The 24,286-nt window shown below is 40.6% G+C and overlaps 1 protein-coding gene across 2 annotated transcripts; it reads left to right on the top strand.

The window, feature by feature from the left end:
• Window positions 1-4,098: 4,098 nt before the first annotated feature.
• Window positions 4,099-23,566, top strand: LOC308459874 (1-aminocyclopropane-1-carboxylate synthase-like protein 1). Of its 2 annotated transcripts, none has more exons than XM_080975622.1 (14): window positions 4,099-5,708; window positions 8,592-8,651; window positions 9,105-9,175; window positions 9,756-9,825; window positions 11,512-11,578; window positions 12,299-12,396; window positions 13,358-13,435; window positions 14,473-14,573; window positions 16,410-16,496; window positions 17,875-17,920; window positions 18,862-19,003; window positions 20,033-20,175; window positions 20,888-21,041; window positions 21,798-23,566. In XM_080975622.1, the coding sequence occupies exons 1-14, from the start codon at window positions 5,703-5,705 to the stop codon at window positions 21,971-21,973; spliced, it is 1,299 nt and encodes a 432-aa protein (XP_080831748.1). In that variant the 5' UTR covers window positions 4,099-5,702; the 3' UTR covers window positions 21,974-23,566. The 2 variants fall into 2 exon arrangements, with proteins under 2 accessions (XP_080831748.1, XP_080831747.1); XM_080975621.1 differs by lacking the exon at window positions 4,099-5,708 and adding an exon at window positions 6,187-6,482.
• The last annotated feature ends 720 nt before the right edge of the window (window positions 23,567-24,286 follow it).

Genomic DNA, 24,286 nt, shown 5'->3' with positions numbered 1-24,286 from the left:
TAGATTAAGCTATCATCTTGGACTGCCTAGAGCTTTAGCTGGCTTCATTTCTGATAGCCACCACACCAAAACTAAATATAAAACTGTATGAAGTCATATTCACCCTTCCTGTTCATAGTAGGCTTATAGCATCAGTATCAGAATTAAGTTACCATTATCTTCAAGAGGAAAAGGAGATGTGCATCATGTATTCTTGGGGTAGCACCCAGTGTGACCACCTTGCTAGGGAGAAGGTGCTTTGCAAGATGATGCTACCAATTTAGTTGGATTTATCTACTCTTAGGCATGTTGTTGTACAGATGAGAGGATCCCATTATTTGTTTCCAGAATTTACAAAGAATTTTAAGCTGCCATCTAACACTGTTCTGCAACCTAGTTCAGCTTCACGTGCTTAAAATATTTATCAGATTGTTCCCATTTTCCCCATGACACTGATATGTCTTCAATGTGGCCTGTGGGAGGTGCCCTGGTTTTCATTTCATACAATCTCTAAAGGATTAACAGTTTATATTTAGTCTTTTAGACATTCAAAAAGAATGGTTGTGGTGTCAGTGTCCCTTGGGACAGCAATAGTTGTTGTAGCTCCACATATGTAAACAGAGACAGTATCTTTTTGTAAATAGGGAGCCAATTACTTCTGTTTATTGCTGATCTTTGCCAACCTGGTTTCTTCCATATGTTTTTTACTACAGCTCCCATCAGCCCCAGACTGGCAGACACCACTAATCATAGAATTGTAGAGTTGGAAGTTCCCCCAGGAATCATCTAGTCAAACCCCCTGTAATGCAGCAATCACAGCTAAAGAATCCCTAAGAGATGGCCATCCAACCTCCCGAGGGAATTGCATCATCAAACAGCTCTTACTGTCAAAAAGTTCTTCTTGATGTTTAGTAGGAATCTCCTTATGACTTGAATCCATTGGTTCAGGTTCTAGCCTCCAGAGCAGGAAAAAAACAAGCTTGCTCCACCTTCCATGCCACAGCCCTTTAGATATTTGAAGATGGCTACCATATCTCCTCTCAGTCTCCTCTTTTCCAGGCTAAATATACCCAACTCCCTCAAGCATTCCTCATAAGACTTGGTTTCCAGAGCCTTTATCATCTTGGCTGCCCTCCTCTGCAAATATCAGAATTCATCTCAGTATCATAGTATCACACTCTGCCGATGTGGTATGTTAAAACCTTAATTCAGTTTCTCAGTATTTATTTCAGACTGTACCTGCTGACAACTCAAGATACATTTCCTTTCACTGACCTAACAGCATATGAGTTGTCAGATGGTCTTCTCAGTTGACCTATCCAACAGACCTTGAGTAACCTTCCCATAATTATTTCAGAAAATAATGGTTTTAGAAGCATATAAACTCTCAAATTTGCACTTTGTGGATTAGTATCTGGAATTACCATTTTAGCAATAAGCAGGTGTCAAACTATTCTGAATAGTAGTAGCATCAGGACCTTCCTTTGATGTAACCCAAACTGTCATATGAACCAGTATATATACTGTAACCATGTCTGGCAGTATCAGCAAGTGTTTAATTTACATAATGCCATATAACTGCTTCTAAAATGTAGTAACCTACGATGGTCTTAAATCTATCAAATGACAGTAACTTAGTTTCCACTTCTTGTAGCTGAAAACAGCATTCTGCAATGACATCTGACTACAGGATCTTAACCTGGCTTGTTAAGATCAATTATAGCTGCCTTTGTTTGGCAAGGGGTAAGATGGGCCCTCCTGTGGTGGTTGGGGCATTGGGCAGGATCCATCCCAGGGGTAATCAGGGATGAGCTCTGTGTTCCCCACTTGGACATACACTTAAGGGATGTTGGGATGTTGCTTCAAGACCCAGTCACCTTCGGGACTTGCATGCCTGTAACACACCCAGGTGGCAGGACGGATCTTACCTCCCCCCCCCCCCAATCCCTTAACATTTTTCCAGAGGGTAAGCTAGGTGAATGGATCAGCCAGCAGTGTAACTGTTTTCGAAAAAACTAGATACATACTGCAGTCTCAGCTACATCAAATTATAGTACCTTAGTCACAATTGGCTGTAGCATGAGATGTTCCCATGAGAAGAAATATACCCCAGTCACATTTTATTCAGTCATTAATAAATCTGAAGAACAGCTGATGATGCAGTTTTGTCAGATTTATTTTACACAACTGTCAGTCATTGACCAATTCCTAAATACTAGCTGAAGTATATTTTATTGGAAATATGTTACTTAGGAGGATTCAGGTTTGAAGGCACTGGGTGCTATTCAAACAATTTTTACTTAAAGTAGACCTAACACATTCATTACTTTAAATAGATCTACTCTGAATAAACCTTAATTTATTGACACCCACTATATGTTGTGTTTAGTTATTCTCTGATTATGGGAACAACAACAATACAATAAAAAAATAAAAAACAGCAATAATATGTGTTGTTTATTAAATTTCTATACCACCCTTCATCGTAGGATCACAGTGCTGTTTACAATATAAAAATACAGCGCATGATCTTTTTTACAGCTTTTATCAAAATGCCAAGAAGAGGGTACTTTATGTTAATATTTCACTTTTAAAGAAAAATGTGACTGCATGCTTCTTCATTCAGAGAAACTTCCATGCAGTATTAGCATACAAGTACCTAAAGTAACGGAAAGCTGTTTTCTGCTTTGATTATATTGTTATCAGATCAAGTTCCTAATCCAAACTGAAGACAGAAGCAAACAAATCTAGAAAGCTGCTCTCAATAAATGTTTGAAGAAAAAGTGATTTGATACTTTTTTGTGTTAACAAGTGTTTTTATGTACCGATAAGAATATGGTATCTTTTCTTTTCACAGGGTAGATTCTTTCCGAACTCCTATGACTTTTCCTAGCATAATGTTTCCTAGGCTATTATGCAAGCATTATATGGTATTAGCTTGCTATTAGATAACAGTCTGTCTGTAGGATAGATGTCTGTTTACACATAGCAATTATCCTTGACTGACCTCGCAAAGCAAATCAGCGGCTTGCTCCAGCTGGAATAGATCTTAAGATTCCTTGAGAGAGAGTGAACACGGGTAGACACAGTCACATTGAGGGATAGATGAGCTGCCCATAAATTATGTCTGGGAAAATTTCAGTCACAGGTTTTTTTCCATTTACAGTAGAGTAAATATGTAACCAGAATATTGCGCTGGTTTTTGTTTACAGGGTATTCACTTTAACTTGTGTACTTCTGCCATAAATAAATGTTCTCTATTTGATGTGGAGCAGTATGAAAAACACAAGAACAATCAGAATTGGTATAATTCACAGTTTTAGATGCATGCATACAGTTATCTGAAAAGTAACCATTTTATTTTCTGTTAACCCAATTTACTCAAGGTAGCAACAACCATCTTACACCGTTGCCCAGGAGTAAGTCTCAGTGGATCTTACTTCTGAGTAAGCAGAGCAATCTTATGCACGTCAGTTATGAATACAATTTGAGAAGAGGAATTAACAGTTGCAGCATTGTTGTCTGGACCTAGCTTCTATTGTATAATATTGTCTATTTCAATTTGCTTTAACATAAAAGAAAAATGGCTCTGACCTGACAACAGTTGTCTGTAAAACTCTCTTTCTGAGAAAGTGAAATAAGGCTCTTAGGCTCTTATGCCGGTTTAGTGTCCTATTTTTTAATACAGTGGTGCCCCGCAAGACGAATGCCTCGCAAGACAGAAAACCCGCTAGACGAAAGGGTTTTCCGTTTTGGAGGTGCTTCGCAAAACGAATTTCCTATGTGCTTGCTTCGCAAGACGAAAATGTCTTGCGAGTTCCTGCGGGGTTTTTTTCCTTCCCCCCCCCTTTTTCCCAAGCCGCTAAACCGCTTATCAGCTGATCGGCTAAGCCGCTTAACAGCTGGTCGCTAAGCCGCTTAACAGCTGATCGTTAAGCTGCTTATCAGCTGATCGTTAAGCTGCTTAACAGCTGATCGCTAAGCCGCTTATCAGCTGATCCGCTAAGCCCGCTAAGCCGCTAATACTGTAGCGCTAATCCGCTAAACCGCTAAGACGAAGAGACTCACGGAACGGATTCTTTTCGTCTTGCGAGGCACCACTGTAGACACATCTCACAAATGGGAAACCACCATAGAAAAGGACAATATCAAGTGGGTACTCCCCACTAGTACAGCACCAAGGCCTTACCTGCCACTTGTAGGATCTGAGATGGATTTATTTATTGAGTTTATATCCTGCCCCTCCACCTAGTTGATAATGGATAAGGCACACTTTTAGGCAGTTTGGTCCCAAGCCGCCACCTAACTGCTTCCTCCAATCCACCTAGTTGTAAAACACGTGTTCTAAGTTCCCTAGCATCTTGAGTGAGAATAAAATTCATCATTACCAATCCAAGGCAGTAGGTCAGGAACTTGAGGTGTTCATTCTGCTGAGTGAAGCATGTAAAGAAAAGCCTGAGTGCTATACTTAGCCAGGAAGGTCACTGGGTGACCTTGGGCCAGTCACTGCCTCTCAGACTAACCTACCTCGCAGGGTTATTGTGGAGATTAAATGAGAAGGAAGAGAACCTGGAGAAAAAGGTGATATATAAATGCAATTAATATTAACGACAAAACAGGCAGCAGGAAAGAAACAAACACACCGAAGTAACCAACCAAAAAATACTATTCTCTACAAACCTTTTATATTGATCAGGAACTGAAGGCAGGTGGGATGGACTTTTGCATTAACAATTACTCATACTGGCAGACAGACATAAAACATGGACTATGAATTACACTATTCCCATTCTCAGTTGTTGGCTCCCTTTTGTCTTGAGGGACAATGGAGGGTGTCTCTTGGGGGTGAAGTCAAACCACTGCATTAGCAGCACTGAAGTGACCTCCTTTGGGTGCAAGCCTACGCAATGTGTATGGAGGCCCTAGGCTGCCCAGATGACAAGACCCCATTCTCAGCCTCTCTGGTGTGGCCCAAAGGAAAGCAGAGCAATATGTTGGGCACCTGCTTGGCTGCAGGAGTTGCCAGAAGGCAGTGTACAAGGTGCCATCCAACCGCCTTAGGGACTCCACTCCGGATTTCTGTAGGATTTACTCCTTAGCACTTTCTTCTCCCAAAAATATCCCACAAAGCGGAGGTTTAGGTTCAGAGTTTTCCTCCTTCTCGGTGGGCTACCTTCCCAGGTTGGCGAGCCCCATCTGCCCCTCACTTCCCTCTATGGCACACGCCTTCTTGACTGTTGGACCCACTATTAGTCCTATCCGCTCAATTGGCCAGAGCCTGTCTTTGCATGCAGGGGAAGTCCCTAAGTCACTGAGGTTTAAAGACTCATCAGCTGCCCTCGCCTGGTTTAGCCAGCCAGTTTACTGTTCTTGGGATGTGGCTGCTGTCACACGCTGACATCTTCTAAGAACCACAGGTGGAAGCTGAGTGCAGGATGGGGGAACAAAGGTGGACAAACTACAACCGAAGGAGCACATGTGTCCCCCACCAGAGGTACTACCCTCCCATAAAACCTCGGCAGATTATGGTAACTGGGTTGCTTTACTTCAGGGGGCTGGGCTAAAGACACATCCCCACTCCTTGTCTAGGCGATATTGCCTGAAGAGGGCTTTTAACAGCTCCAAAAGAGAAATAAGACAAATCCCCATCTAGTCAGTCCTCTGAGGGGAAAACTGCAGCCCTGGTCACCGTCACCAGCTCAGCTTCTGGATCCCATGGAGAGATGGGGGTGAGTCACAGGAGGGGCAAATTATAGTTCTAGAGAAAGAAAGAAAAAACACAGTATAATGACAGGAGTTCAGAAATGAAAAATGTTGGCAGCATTAAGATAAATCAAATAAGTGCAAGTAAGTTTGGATGGATGTAATAATCGAATACTGAATGGTTTAGTTTATGTAAAATATGCAGGAGTTTACCACATGCAAAATGAACCATGGAAAGAGAAGAAGGGAGGTCACTGATATTTTAATGATGTTTAAATGAGTATTCTAAACAGTAAAACAGAAAATGTAATAAAAATGATAAAAAGGAGTTCAGAAATGAGGAGGGGCAAGTGGGGGTGAGCTCCTTGCTTTTTTGAGGGGGCACTTGTGTGTGTTTGCGTGTGTGTGCGTGTCCTCCGCCCGCCTGTGGCTCCGCCTGTGACTGACCAATTGGTGATCTGCATGGGCACACCACTATATTACCGGCTCCCCAAAAGCGCATCCTTCAATTCCTCCGGCTGAGGAGGCACGTCTTCGCCGCCCCTTCCCGGCATTCGCTGCTCTTCCCTTCGCATCTCGCTGCCTCTTTTCCTTCCGCTCCCTCAGCGCAAGGCGGCCGCGGGCGGACTGCAGATTTCCCCGCGCGCGGCGGCACCATGGCGGACGGCGAGGCGGCGGCGGCGCCTGATCCAGGGCTTTCAGCTCGGGGAGCCGGCATTGCCGGCAGCGCAAAGGGGCTGCTGCAGAAGGGCTTCGACATGTACGTGCGAGATCCGTTCGACGCCGCTCACAACCCTCAGGTAGGGTGTGTGTGTGTGTGTGTGTGTGTGAGAGAGAGAGAGAGAGAGAGAGAGAGAGAGAGAGAGAGAGAGAGAGAGTTGGTGGTTTTTGCAAGGGGGGTGTAGAAGAAGCCGCTGGTGGGGCAGGACGTGTGCGGGGGGGGACGGACTTCTCTGCTAGTGTATTAAGGAAATAGGGCGCAGGATATAAAACATGGAGCCATGGGTGAGTCAAGTCAAGTGCCTGTGACAAGAGTGTGAGAACAGAGGCTTTTGTGGGTGGGTGGGTTTTTTAAATGGAAAGGTATTGTGGTAGGGCAACCTTTTCCAGCCCAACGCCCGCATTCATCCGAAATTGCCTTATATAGAGACAGGCCGTTGAGTCTGTCAAGCTCAGTATTGTCAGCACTGACAGGCAGCAGCTCCCTGGAGTTTGGGGTAGGAGTCTCTCCCAGCCCTACCCGCAGATGCTGGGGATTGAACCTGCGACCTTCCGCATGCAAAGCCCATGATCTACCACTTATTATGGGGAAGTATGGTGAATGGGGTCGGAGGCATAAGTGGGTGGGGCAACTGATGTAAATTTGAGCTTTAATCAGTAAATAACAACAACAACAGTAATAATAATAAACTACCGGTAATTTCCATCCACACTCATACACATTTCCTACACTCATGCAAGCAGCAGGCATTATCAGAGTTGAAGGAGATGTTCTAGCCAGGCAAAAGCAGTCAAGGAGGGTGTGAAGTGTAACTGCTGAGGGGTGTATGATGGGGGAAAGTCTGGAGGACCAGAAAGAGAAGCTTGGCTGGACTCATAGAAGCCAAATCCTAGAGGCCAAAGTCTCTCCCCCCCCCCAATAAAATATTGGGGGGGGGGCAAAGTTGATGGGCACTGCCTTTCAAATGGTGTGTGTGTGTGTGTGTGTCAATTACACAGGCCAGGGCTTACCTCCCCCCCCCCCCCCCAATTTTTTTTTTATTCAAGTTGGCATTTGACACTCCTTTGGTTGGGGATAGTGGGAAGATGAGGTGAAGTAGAATGGAGATGGAGATGAGAAGTTTTGAGTCTGAGTGAAGAAATGGCTTGGTTTATTTTATTAAACTTCTATCACTTCACACAGCCAAAAGGGAGTCCCGAATCTAAGACTAAAAAATACACTAAAAGTGTTAATCCAAAAAGTCAGCTAACAATGTGAAACCCCCACCCCCATCCAACACAAGAATGAATACCGAAAGCTGAGCACCAATGGTTGTGCTGTGGAGGAGGGGGGCATGGAAGAAAGGTTAAGGGGAGCAGAAACACTTGGAAATGATGTGTGTGAGGGTTGCAGAAAAAACAAGGAGATGTGGAGAAAGAGGTGTGGTAATAAAACACTGTATGGAAGAAGGTGTGGAAATGAGGCAATCTTAAAGACTGTGCAGATATGAAGTTTCCAAACCTTGTGTCAGAGTTTTGCAACAGCCTTCAGGAGCAAAGGATGCAGTTCATTGCATACGATGTAGCAGAGGGGATACTTTGGAGGAGAGGGGGAGAAGTTGTGGCAGCAGAAATTGTACTGCTGCTTTTCAGTCTAGGCTCCAATGGCAAAGTACCAGCTGGGTCCAAGCAGAAGTAGTTCAATCTGGTTTGTTCCAGCATGGGACAGTTACATTATCCCCTGACCTGAAATCTCCTTACTAGAAATATGTTGTTGGTGCTGCTGCTTCCAACTTCTGCAGTCTGATCAGTAGAACAGCTGAGTGTGAACATAGTTGCTTTCTGTACTCTTATGTAAGAGAGTCTTGTCCTTTCCAGAGACCTGTTTTTTAAAACAAAGTGGTTGTACATATATTAAAATGTGGAGTTAATCTATGTCTAGAAGACTTCAGTCCTTAAGAAGCAGAAATGGTGGTTAAGTTGGGAACATAGGAAGGTGCCTTAAAGAGAGTATGAAATTGTTGCTCCTTTGTTTATATAGTGGAAAAAATATATAATGGTGGCAGTTTATTTTCATACTGACCTTTAGACACTAGGTTTAGTTTTCTGACTGGAGGGTCCATGCAAAAAGTAAACAGAAATTTTTTTTTTAAAAAAACAACCCTACCATTAGTGGTGGTGGCTATCTAAAATGTCATTTCTATTTTCAGGGCATTTTGAATTTTGGAACAAGTGAGAACAAGCTTTGCTTTGATTTAATACAGGAAAGGGTAAGTTTGGCTTCCCACATGAACTGTGCAACCTAGTTCTGAAATTGTGATCAGTAGGTAGTACTAATTAGTGGCCATGATCATTTCTTATGAATAATCAAGCACTATGTTTAATAACATTACCCATGCAGCGTGCAAGCCCTGGACTGGGCCAACAGGTCAGAGTGGCAAATCGGCCCCTGCATTTTAAACCTTGTTGGCTTACTCCAACCAGGACAGAAAGTGAGGAGAGACTGTGATACCTTTTGCTGTTCCGGCTCCAGGCTAGTGCAGCTGAGGAGCCAAAATCAGGCCCAGCTCTGAGAAATGGGTTGGTTTTCATCCAAGATCAGCTAAGACAGCTTAACTTGAAAAATTTTGATAAACTGTGGGAAATATAAATAGCAATGTGTGAATCTAACTACCTTTCATATAATTAAAAACTTTAATTGTCTCTTTTTTAAAAAATGACAGCTCGTAAAACCTGACATGGCTTATGTGGAACCACACTTACTTCAGTATTCAGATACACAAGGCATTAAAAGGTAACAAAATTTGCTTAGCATTTCAATCTATTTTTTTATAACAGCTACCTGTTTTTCTAGTTCCAGTTAAACATTTCAAAAACTAAAATTGACATTGTGCAGGATATTTAAGCTATTCTATAGAGGTCCTCTTAAAATAAATGGTTGTGGCTTACAGACGTATTTTCTTTTGAGGCAGTACTGTTAGTGCTTGGAGACTGCTTATAACACTGCATAAATGTCTACTTGTTGTTTGAACACATTTAATAGAAATAGGTTCAATGGTACGTAAATGAATGTTCTTTCATGCAATTGTTTGGTATTGCTTCCCTCAATTTACAGTGTTGTTTGATAGTTCTAGAATTCAGATTTCTGGACTCAGTCCAAAATCAAGTTTCAAAAATGGGGCATTTTTAAAAATGTGATCCTCTACATATGTTTACTTTTAAAATAAGTTCTGTGCAATCCTGCTTCTAAAGAAATCAGTAGCAAAATTTCAATTGAATTTAATAAAAAGAATAAGTTAAAGTTGTTCCAGAACTAACATTATATATGAATATGTTGATGCAAATTTTCTGACTGTGTTAATTTTAAACTTTAGTTTTAGAGAAGAAATTGCAAAGTTTCTTACGGAATATGCAAAAGCTCCAACAGCACTAGATCCAGATCATGTAAGGAACCACGTTGCTTTCCTTTCCTTTAATTTTGTGAAACTTTGCTGAATCTTTCATAAGATCTGAAATGAGGGTATAGCAAAAGTTACTACTTTTAAATCATTTTGGAAACTCTGCAACACTGAGAATGTATCAGGTTGTTATTGCAGATAGAATTTTATGTTAAAGCCAGTACCTAATAGAAATTTATCAGAGGGAGCGCTCATAACTTTGCTTAAGATACCCATTTGTCTTCAAATAATGACACTCAACTTTGATACATTCAGATACAAAGGCAAATCGTTTGAAAATATTGGGTGATATCTAATATTCAGCTAATGAACCAAATTCTTACTTCCCCTACCACTTACATTTTACTACCCACATGTCAATCACCTGATATCACACTGCCCTCAGATGATGATCGTCAGGACTTCAAAACACCACGCATAGAGGCTCATTGCACAGTTTCAGCAAGAAGCTAGAATAAGGACATTATTTCTGTAGCTTTTCCAAGCGACTGAAGGCTTTTATCCAAGAGCCTGCTAAGCCCCACCCTAGGTAGGCACTGCTGTTGATCTCTCAGCTATTGAACTCTCAGTAGTGTTGGGTCTACTCATGAGGAAGCAGCTCCTCACAAGTAACTTATCATTCTCAAGGAGGTATTGGCTGTCAGGTGGACTGCTTGGTCCTGCCCTTTCATCTGTCAGTGCTCTCTGAGAGTTGGAGATGACTCAGCTTCTGCCTCTCAACCCTCTATATATAGGATACAGCAGCTGCTGGGATGTGGCATTGCCTGATAGTCCTGCTTCAGCCTTGGTGCTGTCTGACCCCACCTGAATGTCTGTGCGATTCCCTCCAGGGAGTACCAGGCCCCCCTCTGGTGAGGATTCCTCTAGCACGGTCATGAAATGTCAGCTGATTGACAGTGAAAGCCAGCCTCCCTTGCCAACAACAGGAGTGCATTTTAAGCGTCCCATTTTTTGATTGGCTGCTGCACAGCTGATATCACATGGTATCAGGTGTGGAGCAGGTGAGCATGATTTGGGGGAAATGGCCTTATGGGCCAAATCAGGACCCATGCCAGGCCTAATAAAGCCAACGGGCTAGAGGTTCCCCACCCTTGAACTAAGTCATACTCAGAATAGATCCACTGAAATCAATTGACTTATATACACTTTCCTTCTTTACACTTCTAAAAAGTGGCAGATTGCTAAACTTAGTGCTTGGATTATTTCTGTAAAACGAGGAGGTCAGACATAGCACTCTTCTCAGACATTGACTCTGCAAACAACATACCCTACTCACTCCAATGCCATCTTAGATGGTCATTGCCAGGGACATACACCTAGGCAACCACTTGGAAATCAGAGCTACTAAATGGTACATAATTAATGGATATTCTGTTGGTCTGTGTTTATATCATATATAATAGACCATTGAACCCATAATTTCAATTACATTATAGCTCAACAAAACTTTTCAATGACTGATTGGATACCAGCCAATAGAATTCAAATATACAAGAGGAATTAAGGGTTGGTTGTTTTGAAGTTACAGTGGTTCATTTTTAAATTTGGTTTGAGTTGTTGACATTTGTATATGATATCCTTGCCTTAGACTTGTCTTTAATTTCTTAAAATAAATCTAGCTGCTTTTGTAGTTTTGTTAATTGTATCTTGCTATTTTGTCTTCTGTTTCTAGTTTGTAGTTTTGAATGGCTGCTGTGCCGTCTTTGCTACACTTTCAACTGTGTTGTGTGATCCTGGAGGTAAGGGGGCATGAATATGTATCACATATTGTAGCAGTTATTTAGTGGTAATTAGTGCCTGAACATCTTAAAGAACGTATAAAATCTTGTTCACTCTGCTGATAATGGCTAAATCAGGCTTCCTCAACCTTGGCCCTCCAGATGTTTTTGGCCTACAACTCCCATGATCCCTAGCTAACAGGACCAGTGGTCAGGGATGATGGGAATTGTAGTCTCAAAACATCTGGAGGGCCAAGGTTGAGGAAGCCTGGGCTAAATCATGTAGAAAATGAACTGCTTCATTGCTTTATTTTATGTGCCCTTTGAGTAAGCTAAAAATAGTTTAAATTATGTGAAGTACATACTAGCAGAATGAAACTATTGGTCTGCACCCCCCTTTCTAAGTAGCCATATATATTATAGCAGAGTCTTAACAATTGGTTAATGACAATAAAATTATATGTGGAATGGGATAAAACCTCTACTATGAAATTTGTGTCACTTTTTTTAGTATGCTAGTAAGCGTATTCATTTAGGAATAGCACAGACCTGCAAGTGGTTCACACAATGTTTTTTTTTCCTATTCTGGCAGCACAGTGATTATGTACAAAGATTTTGAAAGTAGTAGTCTGAAGATGTGTGTAAGATGAAGGCAAAATAATTTATCACTGTTTTTTAACAAACTAGTAAAATACTTTGTTTAAAAAGAAAGTAAACCTCCATTATTTATTCTTTTTATAGATGGGTATCTGATTCCTACCCCATATTATGGTGGAATAAACTCCAAAATGTGGCTGTATGGTGGAATGCAACCTGTCCATGTGCCCTTGTTCAGTGAGGTAAATATTTACTAAATATTCCCTTTCTTATAAATACTGATATGTTGTCTATGAATGAACACAATTATATAAAGCCCAAGCAACAAAACAACTATTGACTATGGAAACCAAACTGTAGACATGTCCCTTCTTGTATGACTGTGCTATATGTTTTGGCAAATAAGTTTACTATGGATGTTGTCTCATACACAAGTGTGTATATAGCAGAGGTGGCAACAAACTGTCCTACAGAAGTCTTGACTGTTTTACTCAGTCTTTTTAGTGTGTGTGTGTGTGTGTGTGTGTGTGTGTGTGTCTATCCATTAATCATCATTTTCAGAGAGTAACAGTTTCCTGGGATGACATAATGTCACCACTGCCCTTGATCCAAGCATCCTCAAAGAACCGTAGAGTTTTTTGAACTCCCTTTTACCTCCACCAGAACAAGTTGAAAAGGGAGTGTCTGCATTGAGTTCATCCCAACAAACAAGAAAATGAAAGCTCCATCACTGTTTAAGCCACATCCACCATAACTTGCTTGTGCATTTTGCTGTTTCCCCCCTCAAATTAAATTTATTATTATTATTATTATTATTTATTTATACCCCGTCCATCTGGCTGAGTTTCCCCAGCCACTCTGGGTGGCTTCCAACAGAATATTAAAATACAATAGTCTATTAAACATCAAAAGCTTCCCTAAACAGGGCTGCCTTCAGATGTCTTCTAAAAGTCTGGTAGCTGTTTTTCTCTTTGACATCTGGTGGGAGGGCGTTCCGCAGGGCGGGTGCCACTACTGAGAAGGCCCTCTGCCTGGTTCCCTGTAACTTCACTTCTCACAGCAAGGGAACAGGCAGAAGACCAAGACCGTTTATGGCTTTAAAGGTCAGCACCAACACTTTGTGAAAATAAATAGGTATTCTGAGCAGATTGCATTGTTTTACTGAATTTCTGTCTTTGAACACCTTTTGAAATGTTTATGCAGGTGACTAATGAAGAAAGTCAACCATTTCAGTTAACTATTGAAAAATTAGAAACTGCACATCAGAGAGCCATAGAACAGGTAGGAATATTTTGTACCGAACTCCAACTATTGTGCTTTCGGTTCAATACTTCCTTATCAACTTTCCAGTGAAATATATCCTATTAGAAATGTAAATTGATAAATCTCCTTTTTCTTTTCATGTGCACAAATTGCCCAAAAGCAGATTGTCATGTCATTCTAATGTATCGTTTTCAAGAATGAAACTAGAATCCTAAATTATATATTTCCTGTTCTTATGTGAGCCCATTAAAATATTTGCAAGTAATAAATGGAGCAATTCATATTAAACTTAATACTTACCTTTTACAAACTGCTTTAGTTACTTCCCTTGATTTTCAAAGTAGTTCATCTTTTCTGCTTTTGTTTCTTGGTTTTTTCCTTAAGTAGCTTGAAGCTACTAGGTGACAGAATCTTTTCACAGGAGAAAATGTACTGAAAATAGTGAATGGGATTCAACTGTCATGCTTGGAGTAGACCCATCAAAATCGACAAGACTTAAGTTAGTCATGACTAATGTAAGTACTACTAATTTCAGTAGGTCTGCTCTAAGCATGACAGTCTAGACCTAACCCTGTATGTTTTAGTTACGCTGAAATTACAGAATTTACATAATAATTTGGTCATAAGAAATTTTATTTCCTACCTGAATATATTTCCATTTAAACATGTTTTAGTAACATTAGTTTAAAAAGAATCCTAGTTTTACAGTCTTTCTATACACTGGTGTTATATATACATTTCTTCAAGAAAACAATCATTTAATGTATTACATCAAATCTATAGTTTTGTAAATTAAGTCATTTGAATTATAGCAGATGAAATTTAAAATCATAACTAAATAACAAAATGCCATGCTGTGATGAAAATGAAATGTGATGCCATGAAAATGTGATACTGGGATATGTTTTAGGGTTATAAAGGAATATGTATGCTCATATTCAGTGAAGAAACTTCAATACTTGGCACTTTATGAAAGGATGGCAATTTTGCAGACTCGCTACTCCTTTGTTTGAGGTCATGATGGCGTCCCCGACTATCAGTTTTTCTTTTTTCAGGGCATCAGAGTCAGAGCTTTAATCCTGATCAACCCTCACAATCCATTAGGGGACATTTACCCAGCACAGTTACTGAAAGAATGTCTAGACTTTGCACACAGGTTTGGGTCCTAGCGCTATTTGTTTGGGCTTTTAATTTTCTATGATGCAGTATGTTAGTTTTGAAAGTTATTTTGGTAATTTCCTTAGTTCATTTGGCATCTGGCCATAAGAAGGTTTGTTCAGAAAATTCATTTATGGTAATAGTCATCTATGGTTATTAGTAGCGTTGAAAAACATTAGAATTCTTAAATTGGCAAACTTCGTTTCTGAACGTATAACTATGGTGGAGATGGCTTTACGTGCCGCTAAAATTTTTTTCCTGTATGCGTAAAGCCTGACTATATTGATTCTTTAAAACATATGTCATAAATATGAGAACTGGTAATTACCAAAATAAGTAGTGGTAAGAGTGTTTAATATGGATACATACGTTGATTTGAAAAGTAAGTTTGAACCAATTTATGAAATGAAGCATTATTGTAATCTGTAACTTGTCCGTCCAGTCTGTAGAATTCTATATGGAACATGAATTAATAAATTATTTTTATCTTTCTCAAAGAAGGATCCCTAATGTTTCCTTTAAATTTCAATACATTTTCTCATACTTCCACCTAATGTCTATTTTTTATCCTTGGCCACATTCTTGTAATGCTTACTCTGAAATCCTATGTACACTTACTTGGACATAAGTCTCACTATGTTCAGTGACCCTTCCTCCTCCTTAGTTTATCCGCGTAAGGACTCCATCCTCCTTGCTTGTTCCATTTTCTAGCATACCTGCCCTTCCCACCAATCTACATGAAATGGGCTAATTTTTTTACATGTGGCTTATTTCTAATGAAGGTAACAACTAGCTCAGTCAGTAGAACATTAGACTCTTCATCTTAGGGTCGTGGACTTGAGCCCCATGTTAGGCAAAAGATTCCTGCATAGCAGTGAGTTGGGCCACATGACCCTTGTGGTCCTTTCCAACTCTATGATTCTAACTAAAGTGGTTATTAGATATTTAGTAAGCCTCAAAACATGGCACAATTCTTTTCACTTCAGCATGACACTGCATGAGACTTGGGGATGCAGTCTGCGTCTGAAGGTGAAAACTAAGAATCTGATGTTTTTAATTTTTTACAAAAAAAAAAAACACTTTAATTGGTTACTTATACTTTTGTGATATTTAAGCATCTTTCTGTCAGTCACATACTTCTGAATGCCTGCTAATATTGGGAATAAGAATTCAGTTTGATGTGTTTTCTGGCTTGTGCATGCATATATAATAAGCTGTGTGGTGTGTGTTTTCTGGTCTTTATATCTTAATTGTGCAATATATTACATATGGATACTTGGTTCTTAACTTCCCGCTTTTATATATCACTATTCAGTTTTTAAAAACATTTTGCTTTATATTAAGTAGCAGTATTTTCGGTGCCTCCTCCACAAGAGGGTTGGAGGGTGGCAACACTGAAACACTTTTCTGCAGTGGCTCCGTTTGTGGAATGCTCTCCCCAAGGAGGCTCGCCTGGGACCTTCATCACATATCATCGGGTGCCAGGCAAAAACGCTTCTCTTCAGCCAGGCATTTGGCTGATTAACATTCTATGGCCTTTTAAATGTGTCTGTGGGATGAGAGTTATTGGTTGCTTTTGTTTTTGTTTTATTATGTATTTTATGTTTTCATTTTGTATTTTTATTTTGTGAACTTCCCTTTAAACTTTGGAAGAAGGGCAGTAAACATATTTAATTAATAATGATAACAACTGGATTGAGTACAGAATATGCAGCTTTCTAAGGAATTTGCTAAGCAGCAATTGCAGTAATGAATGTGTATATATATATATATATATATATATATATATATATATAAACTTTAATGACTTATGTGTGTGTCTTTCTTTACATAGACATAAATTACATGTAATAATGGATGAAATTTATATGCTGTCTGTATATGGAGATACCACATTCACAAGCATTCTTAGCTTGGAGAGGTGAGTGTACCTTCCTGTTGCTTTTTTAGAAAAAAATAATGTCAGCTTTTTAGTTGAGTAACATAGCAAATCTCTTCTGCTTGTTTATATATGCACACATAATCTACCAGTTACTGTATGCATAAATTATTATTTCAAAGTAATTACTGTATTGGTGATGTGGTAGCATATGTATGATTTTCAAGGGTTGGTAGACTTTTTTGTCTTGCCATTCTCCGACAAAATCCTACATGTCAATTGATTTAGGACTAAGCAGACCATTGCTCATATGTGAATTTAATGCTAACTACTATTGTAGTGATGCGGGTGGCGCTGTGGGTTAAACCACAGAGCCTAGGGCTTGCTGATCAGAAGGTCGGCGGTTCGAATGTCCGTGACGGGGTGAGCTCCCGTTGCTCGGTCTCTGCTCCTGCCAACCTAGCAGTTCGAAAGTAGATCAAAGTGCAAGTAGGTAAATAGGTACCTCCAGCGGGAAGGTAAACGGCTTTTCCGTGTGCTGCTCTGGTTCGCCAGAAGCGGCTTAGTCATGCTGGCCACATGTACACCGGCTCCCTCGGCCAGTAAAGCGAGATGAGCGCCACAACCCCAGAGTCGGCCACGACTGGACCTAATGGTCAGGGGTCCCTTTACCTTTACTATTGTGGCTATTATGCTTCCTCTGCATGCCAGGGGCTCCTCATACAAGTCTGTTGTAACTCTGCCCGGTGTGCATGCATGCTGTAACGTGTTAGGTCACTTAGTGCAAGCCAAAATTCTTCCATGTCTCACTTGGAAGTATCTAGTGTCAAGTTCCTTTCTGGACTTTTACATATGTTGCATGCTTTGAGGAGAGTGGGATGGAGCTGAGTAGCAACTGGTCATTGGTGAAGTAAGAGAGAGCCTGCTTTGCAAGTAATGTGCCCAGCGCAGCAGGGCTGCAGCCATCACAGGGGTAGCAGGAAAGTATAAAATTATGGCGAAATACATCTGCACCCTGTTGTCCACATGCTGAAGAAGCGGGACTATTGACTGTATTCCTTCATGTGGCAAGTAAATTATACCTTCTTTAGCGTGGATGGGGGGGAGACTGCCATCCAGTGCCCTCCATCTTGGGCTCCTTTGGAGGAAGGTTGGGGTGAAAACATAAAAAATAAATAGAACATAATTAGAACTTCCTTGATCCAGATTTCTGTATGTACTTCAATGCACATGCACACAGGGATTCGCATTCATTTCTGTGGAGAGCACAGAACATGTGCTGTCTGTTCTGTGGATTTCTATAGCTCCAATATTTTGCTGGGTCAGGGTAAATTGCCATTGTCCTTACGATTGAAAAGTGTTGATTTCCCCACCCCAAATAAATGTAAGACATTAATTATCTTGAAATCTTTCTCTTTAGTTTACCAGATCCAGACCGGACACACTTTATGTGGGGATTTAGTAAGGTAGGTTAGAAATAGTTGTTATCAATATTTCTTCAAAATGTACTTGAATTCTTGAAACTGTCAAATTCTTTCATCTACCCAATGCATTGTTCCAAAGAAATCTTGTATGTCAGAACTTAAAACCTACAGTGTAATCATGGATTATAATGTTTGCCTCTGCCACAGTTGTACAGCGGGTCTATCCATTAGTGGAAGATGGTATTCTGTTATAAACTCAGTATCATTTGCAACTATCCCAAGAACTATCCGGCAACTAGGTGGCTCACCAGAAGCTGGCCAGTAGACTATGAATTACTTTATGCTCTTCCATAGTTTAGGATATGACTTGCAGTGCAGTGCAAACCTTATGGATGTTTATTTCAATGTAAATTCTACTCCAAAATAAATAAATTGCACCCTTAGGGTGGCTTCTGATTGCTTAGGCTGCAGAATATCCATTTATAACCTCTCACCATGTGGGAGCTGCAACTACATGTTGATTTGGTTAACTCTAGCAACCAGTGACAGGTTCCTTGCTTGCTACAAAAATAGGGGGTTTGAGAGGGCCAAGCAAGGTTGGCTGTAAACAGCCAGGACCCTTTGTGGATGCAAGTGCCACATATTGTTTATAATTTCACTTGTTCTACCACACTGGAAATCTAAAACTAGACTTCAGGGATCATCATATGGGTTTCAGCCAAAAATTCTAACCTAATGAAATACTTTATGCAAATCAAATCAGTTATTCTGCTTTTGTTTCTTAATACGTAAATGGACTTTAAAACATTTTGTATAGAATGTTAAGTGCTTTGAAACTTGAGAAATTATATTTTATTACAAGAATCAGAAATTATTTAGCCTTCATTGGATAATGCTAATTTGGATAGAAATGAGCTTTGTGTATGAATTAACATTTTAGAGAGACTTTTTTAATTACAAACTTTCCCCCCTTCCCTTTCAAGGATTTTGGCATGTGTGGCATCAGAGTTGGAGTATTATACACCAGAAATCATGAGGTCAGGAAAGCAGTTAATCAGCTGGCTGTTTTCCATGGTTGTCCTGGACCAGTGCAATATGTTCTCAGCCAGTTCCTTCGTGACAGAGGTTAGCAAACTTGAAAGTGCACAAACACACATGGCCCTGATTCCAAGTAATGAACACCAGTCCTCACACTATGTAGTTACTGCAGACCAGAAAAATCCAGCTCTGTTTTTTTCACTGTGCCTGGCTAAACCATGATCTAGCCAGCTTTATTCCTCAGTTTCAAATTATTTATGAACTACATTCATTTTTATTTATTAGATATATTGTTGAAGTTGGTGTAAAGTGGCTGAATTGGTGCACTATGGGTTAAACCACAGAGCCTAGGACTTGCCGATCAGAAGGTCGGTGGTTTGAATCCCCACGACGGGGTGAGCTCCCGTTGCTCAGTCCCTGCTCTTGCCAACCTAGCAGTTCGAAAGCACATCAAAGTGCAAGTAGATAAATAGATACCACTGCGGCAGGAAGCTAAACGGCATTTCCGTGCGCTGCTCTGGTTCGCCACAAGCTGCTTAGTCATGCTGGCCACATGACCCGGAAGCTGTACGCCGGCTCCCTCGGCCAATAAAGCGAGATGAGCGCCGCAACCCCAGAGTCGGTCACAACTGAACCTAATGGTCAGGGGTCCCTTTACCTTTACCTTTACCATCTGAGCAACCAGGGAACAAGTTCTGTACAGGACCTGTCTCATCTTGCTTTGGCTTGCCTGTAGTTACCTTGCCATCATTAACTATTAGGACTGATGCCAGCAAAACAGAATTTCCAGATTAGTTAACTCGTTTAGCTGGTGATGTGAAACGCCTCTCTCCTTGAAAACTACTGCCAGTTACAGTAGACAGTGCTGGGCTGGATGAACAAATAGTCTGACCTGGAATAAGAATTTTCTTAACTTCATAATACTGCAAACAAAAACTCTCTTAATCACATAAGCTACTTTTTACACTTTACATTTGCCATGCAGGATCCCTTTAACAGAGTGCCTGCTGTTCCCAATGTTCCCCACTCCTTAATTTGTCAAAGTACTACTAAGACTGAATAATACAAAGGGGGGGGGGGAACAGTGTGGTCTGATTTGTTCTCTTATTTTGGCAGAATGGCTAGATAATGTGTTTTTCCCAACCAATAAAAGAAGACTTAAGGAAGCACAGAACATTCTTGTGGATGGTCTTGCAGAGATGGGAATACCTGTTTTAAAAAGCTCAGGAGGATTATATGTGTGGGCTGACTTCAGAAAAGTACGTGGAGGACCTGGAGGGCTCAGGGAGGGTGGATTAAAGGATATAAATACAATTGGCTGTATTGTGGCTGGTCTTGTGAGCTCCTTCCTTCCTGCCGGGCTTTGTATTCAAAATAGGACCTGCCCCTCCCAGTGAGACATTGAGAGGTCATAGGCTTATGAGCAAACCCAGTCGGAAGAATGCATCATCACAGTGCTATCCGGCACTTCTTGTCTGCGACTGGACCAGTCCCCTGCCCCTTGTACGTGCACAGTCTCAAAGTGCACCAGGTTTTCATTATTGATAAGACAAGACCTTGGAGCTCCCCACCCTGCACCCTTAAAAGAGGCTTTTGAAAAAAGTACTTTTCGTTAATTTTGGACATAGTTAAGGTCCTAAACCATCAGAGGAAGGAGGGATGGAGGCTGGTGCTCCCTGCAGTACACCTGACCATCATTTAAGGTGCCCCAGCATGCTGTAGCACACTGGTTGAAAACCACTGAATTAAATCATAACATGCCAAACAATAAATAAATGGTGCAGCATCTGGCCCTAAATAATATTTTGAGTAATTGGCTAAGCAAGAAAAATAATAGAGCACCAAGGCTTCAATTTAACTCAAGAGATGCTTTGATAAACCTGATCTTTTGGTTCTTTTGAGAGTGGGGAGGTCAACTGCTTTGTTCGCTAATGTGGCATTTAGTTAACATGTATTTTTGTTTTCTCTTAGTTCTTAAAGTCACAGACATTTGAAGCTGAAATGGATTTATGGTGGAAAATTCTTGGTGAAAAGCTGCTCATTAGTCCTGGGAAAGCCTTTTGCTGTTATGAACCTGGATGGTTTAGGCTGGTCTTCTCAGATTCTATAGACAGAATCTACTTGTGTAAGTTTCAATTCTATAAAAGGGTTCGCTCTACGCGGGGCTGCCCTTGAAGCCGCACTGGCTCCTGGTGGAGTACAGGATTTAAGGTGTTGGTTTTAACCTTTAAAGCCCTTCACGGCCTATGACACTCGTACCTATGGGACCGCCTCTCCCGGTATGCCCCACGGAGAGCCTCAAGGTCCATAAATAACAACACCCTAGTGGTCCCAGGCCCTAAGGAAGTTAGATTAGCTTCAACCAGAGCCAGGGCCTTTTCAACACTGGCTCCGGCCTGGTGGAATGCTCTGCCTCATGAGACCAGGGCCCTGCAGGATCTGATTTCTTTCCGCAGGACCTGTAAGACAGAGTTGTTCCACCTGGCCTTTGGCTTGGAGCCAATTTGATTCCCTCCCCCTCTTTCTTTTTTCTTTCTCCTCCTGTGATGAGGCTGCATTTTAATATTTTAATGTTTCAATATTTTAATGTTGTATTTTAATCTTGTTTTTAAGTTGTATTCATTCAACTTGTTTTTATTATTGCTTGTTAGCCGCCCTGAGCCCGGCCTTGGCTGGGGAGGGCGGGGTATAAATAAAAATTATTATTATTATCTGATCTCTTTCTCCTTTCTCATCCTTCACTCAGCTATATGCACTGTCATAGACTTTCAAGCCATCAAGGAATATATACAGCCTTACAATATGTTCTGTACTGCATACAAGCAGACATTTAGGAAATATCTTATGTCTTTAAAATGTTTATGTTGCTTCCTTTTTGTAGGTATTCAGAGACTTCAGCAAATGCTACGTGATAAAATAGATGAACCTATAGCTTCATCTCATGAAGAAAATGAGCATATTGAATTAGATGATGAAACTTCAGCCAACTACATAAATACATCAGTGGATGATGTCTCAGAAGGATATTCACACTTGAAGAAAATAGCTGTCTTCTAAGAACCTGAATGCTAAAACAAAGCATGGCATATTTATATTTACTGTAACTCTGACTCCCCTTTGTTTTGTTTAGTATGGCAGGCATTAACATTTTGTTGTAACCTATGGTTACTAATTTGACTATGGAGATTCTACTTATTTGCAACCTGGCAGACTTTCTGTCCTATATTTTCCTCATTGGAACACTTAGTTCTGTTCCTCAGAACACTATGGGCCAAATTAGATGCAACAGTGACTTCTACCAGCTGTTTTTCCCCTAGAGGAATTTCAAGGCTAAAGGTAACCCCTGTTAGGACAAAAATAGGTGGGAAAGGTGCAAGGGAAGCATCATTGGAGGAGGGAGAGGTTCAGCACCTCCCATTTGTCCCCAGGATACTGTAATACTGACCATGCTTAAGCTATATGCACAGAGTTGAAACTAGGCCACTCTCCTCCTCCTCTCCCCCTTTATAGAATTCAAATTAGGTCACGCCACCATCTTATTTTCAAGTATTTGAATTTCATTCATGTTCAGGTCAAGCATGTGACTGATGCTTTGAACATGGACAAACTGCAGAATAGAGCTGAATCTTGCACATTATCTTGCATATATCTCTTGGTTCATACAGGGCAATGGATAGCTCAGTTGGTTAGAGTGTGGCACTGATAACACCAAGGTTGTATGTTCAATCACTGTGTGGAATGGTTGCATATTCCTGCATTGCGGGGAGCTGGACTTAGATGATCTTCAGGATCCCAACTCTACAATTCTATGATTCTAAACATTGGTCCACTGGACATAAGCTATATACTTTGAATGTAAATACATTAGAAAATGTTGACTCAGTTGATAATTGGCTGTTGATAACTAGTTGCCAACTTGCAGACTGTTTTTATAATGCACAGGAAGTAATCTAAAACAAAGAAGCTTGGGTTTTCTATATGGGTATTATCACTGTAACTGCTTTCTAAGAAAGTGTCTAAATCTTGTTTTCATTCTGTTGCTGAAAAGGGTTTATTTATACATTTTGCTGTTGCATATCATTCTTGCAAAATCATTGCACTCTCTGATCAGTTTTGCACTCTTAACATAAATATTTTTTAAAAAACATATGCTTGGTTGTGCTGACTGGGAAAGGAGCGAGGATATTTGTATAATTTAAGATCCAATACAGTTTACACACGTTGTCACCAATGAGGTGGGCTGCTTTCACAGCTACTAGCTTTTAAATCATTGTGATTATATAAAAGAAAACCCTGGATTTTTTTATTGCTGCAGTTTAAAATTAAATTACAGGCCAGAATAGAACTAGGATTTTGGTTAGTACCTGAAGCCACAACTGCTGTTGCCCAATGTTTGTCCTACTTCAGCTGCGCAAGGACAAGAGCAGAATTTACTTTGGCTCTAGTGCAGTACAGCAATAAGCCTGCCTATTTTTTCTGTAGGTGTTACACCTTGGATAGAGGAAAGGTAGATCCCAACTGCAGTTGGGAAATGAGCCTGAAATTTTAAGGAAGTGTTGCATAGATGCCTAGAGCTTGCACCAGATCTAACAGCAAATCCAGGCTGCAAACCTGATACTTAAGAGGGAGTACCACTTGCCTAGAACAGGTTTTCCAGATGGATCAGTTATCAACCAAATTTCTATTTTGTTTGGACTGTGGTTCAGTTTATTGTTATTTATCAATCATCTTCCACATACATTCTAAAGTGATGTAATATGGACTTTAGACACAACATTTTCCACCATTTTATCTGTTACTGAAAGGGAAAGTAGAGCTAGGTGTCATCAGTATATTGCATGCAGTAGCTTCCTTGGGTGGGTGTTGAAAGGCCCCCAAAGATAGAATTGCTAAGCATGAAAGTGCAAGTATTATGGGGCAGTAGTTCCCTGCTCCCAAACTATGTTCTGAAGTGGCCTGCTCAGCTACATAGGAATGGACTCACTTGAAGCATGGAGCCACCAGTTCCTACACTAACTAGTGGGTGTAAAAATGATACCATGGTTGATGGTATTACTGAGAAGCCAAGGAGAATTGTGTGGATCACTATATTGTTGTGCTAGCATAGGTCATCCTAGTAGTTTTGGGGTCAAATGGAAGTCTGAAGCTAGACTGAACCAGATCCATGATAATTTTAAGAGAATATATATAGCCTAGCAAACATACGCTTAAGCATCTTTCGCAGGAAAAGGATAACAGCAACTAGTGGTGGGTAGAATACCCTCTCTCCAATGAAGATTTATTTAGAAGTGGACATTTCAATGTGGCTGTACCTGCCCCCTCTCTTAACAGTGTTTACTCCCTTTACATCTTACCTGGCACACAATAAGA

This window comes from Podarcis pityusensis (assembly GCF_964106645.2).
Source record: "Podarcis pityusensis genome assembly, chromosome: 12".
NCBI classification, from domain to species: Eukaryota; Metazoa; Chordata; class Lepidosauria; order Squamata; family Lacertidae; genus Podarcis; species Podarcis pityusensis.
This window is presented reverse-complemented; position numbering and strand designations above follow the sequence as displayed.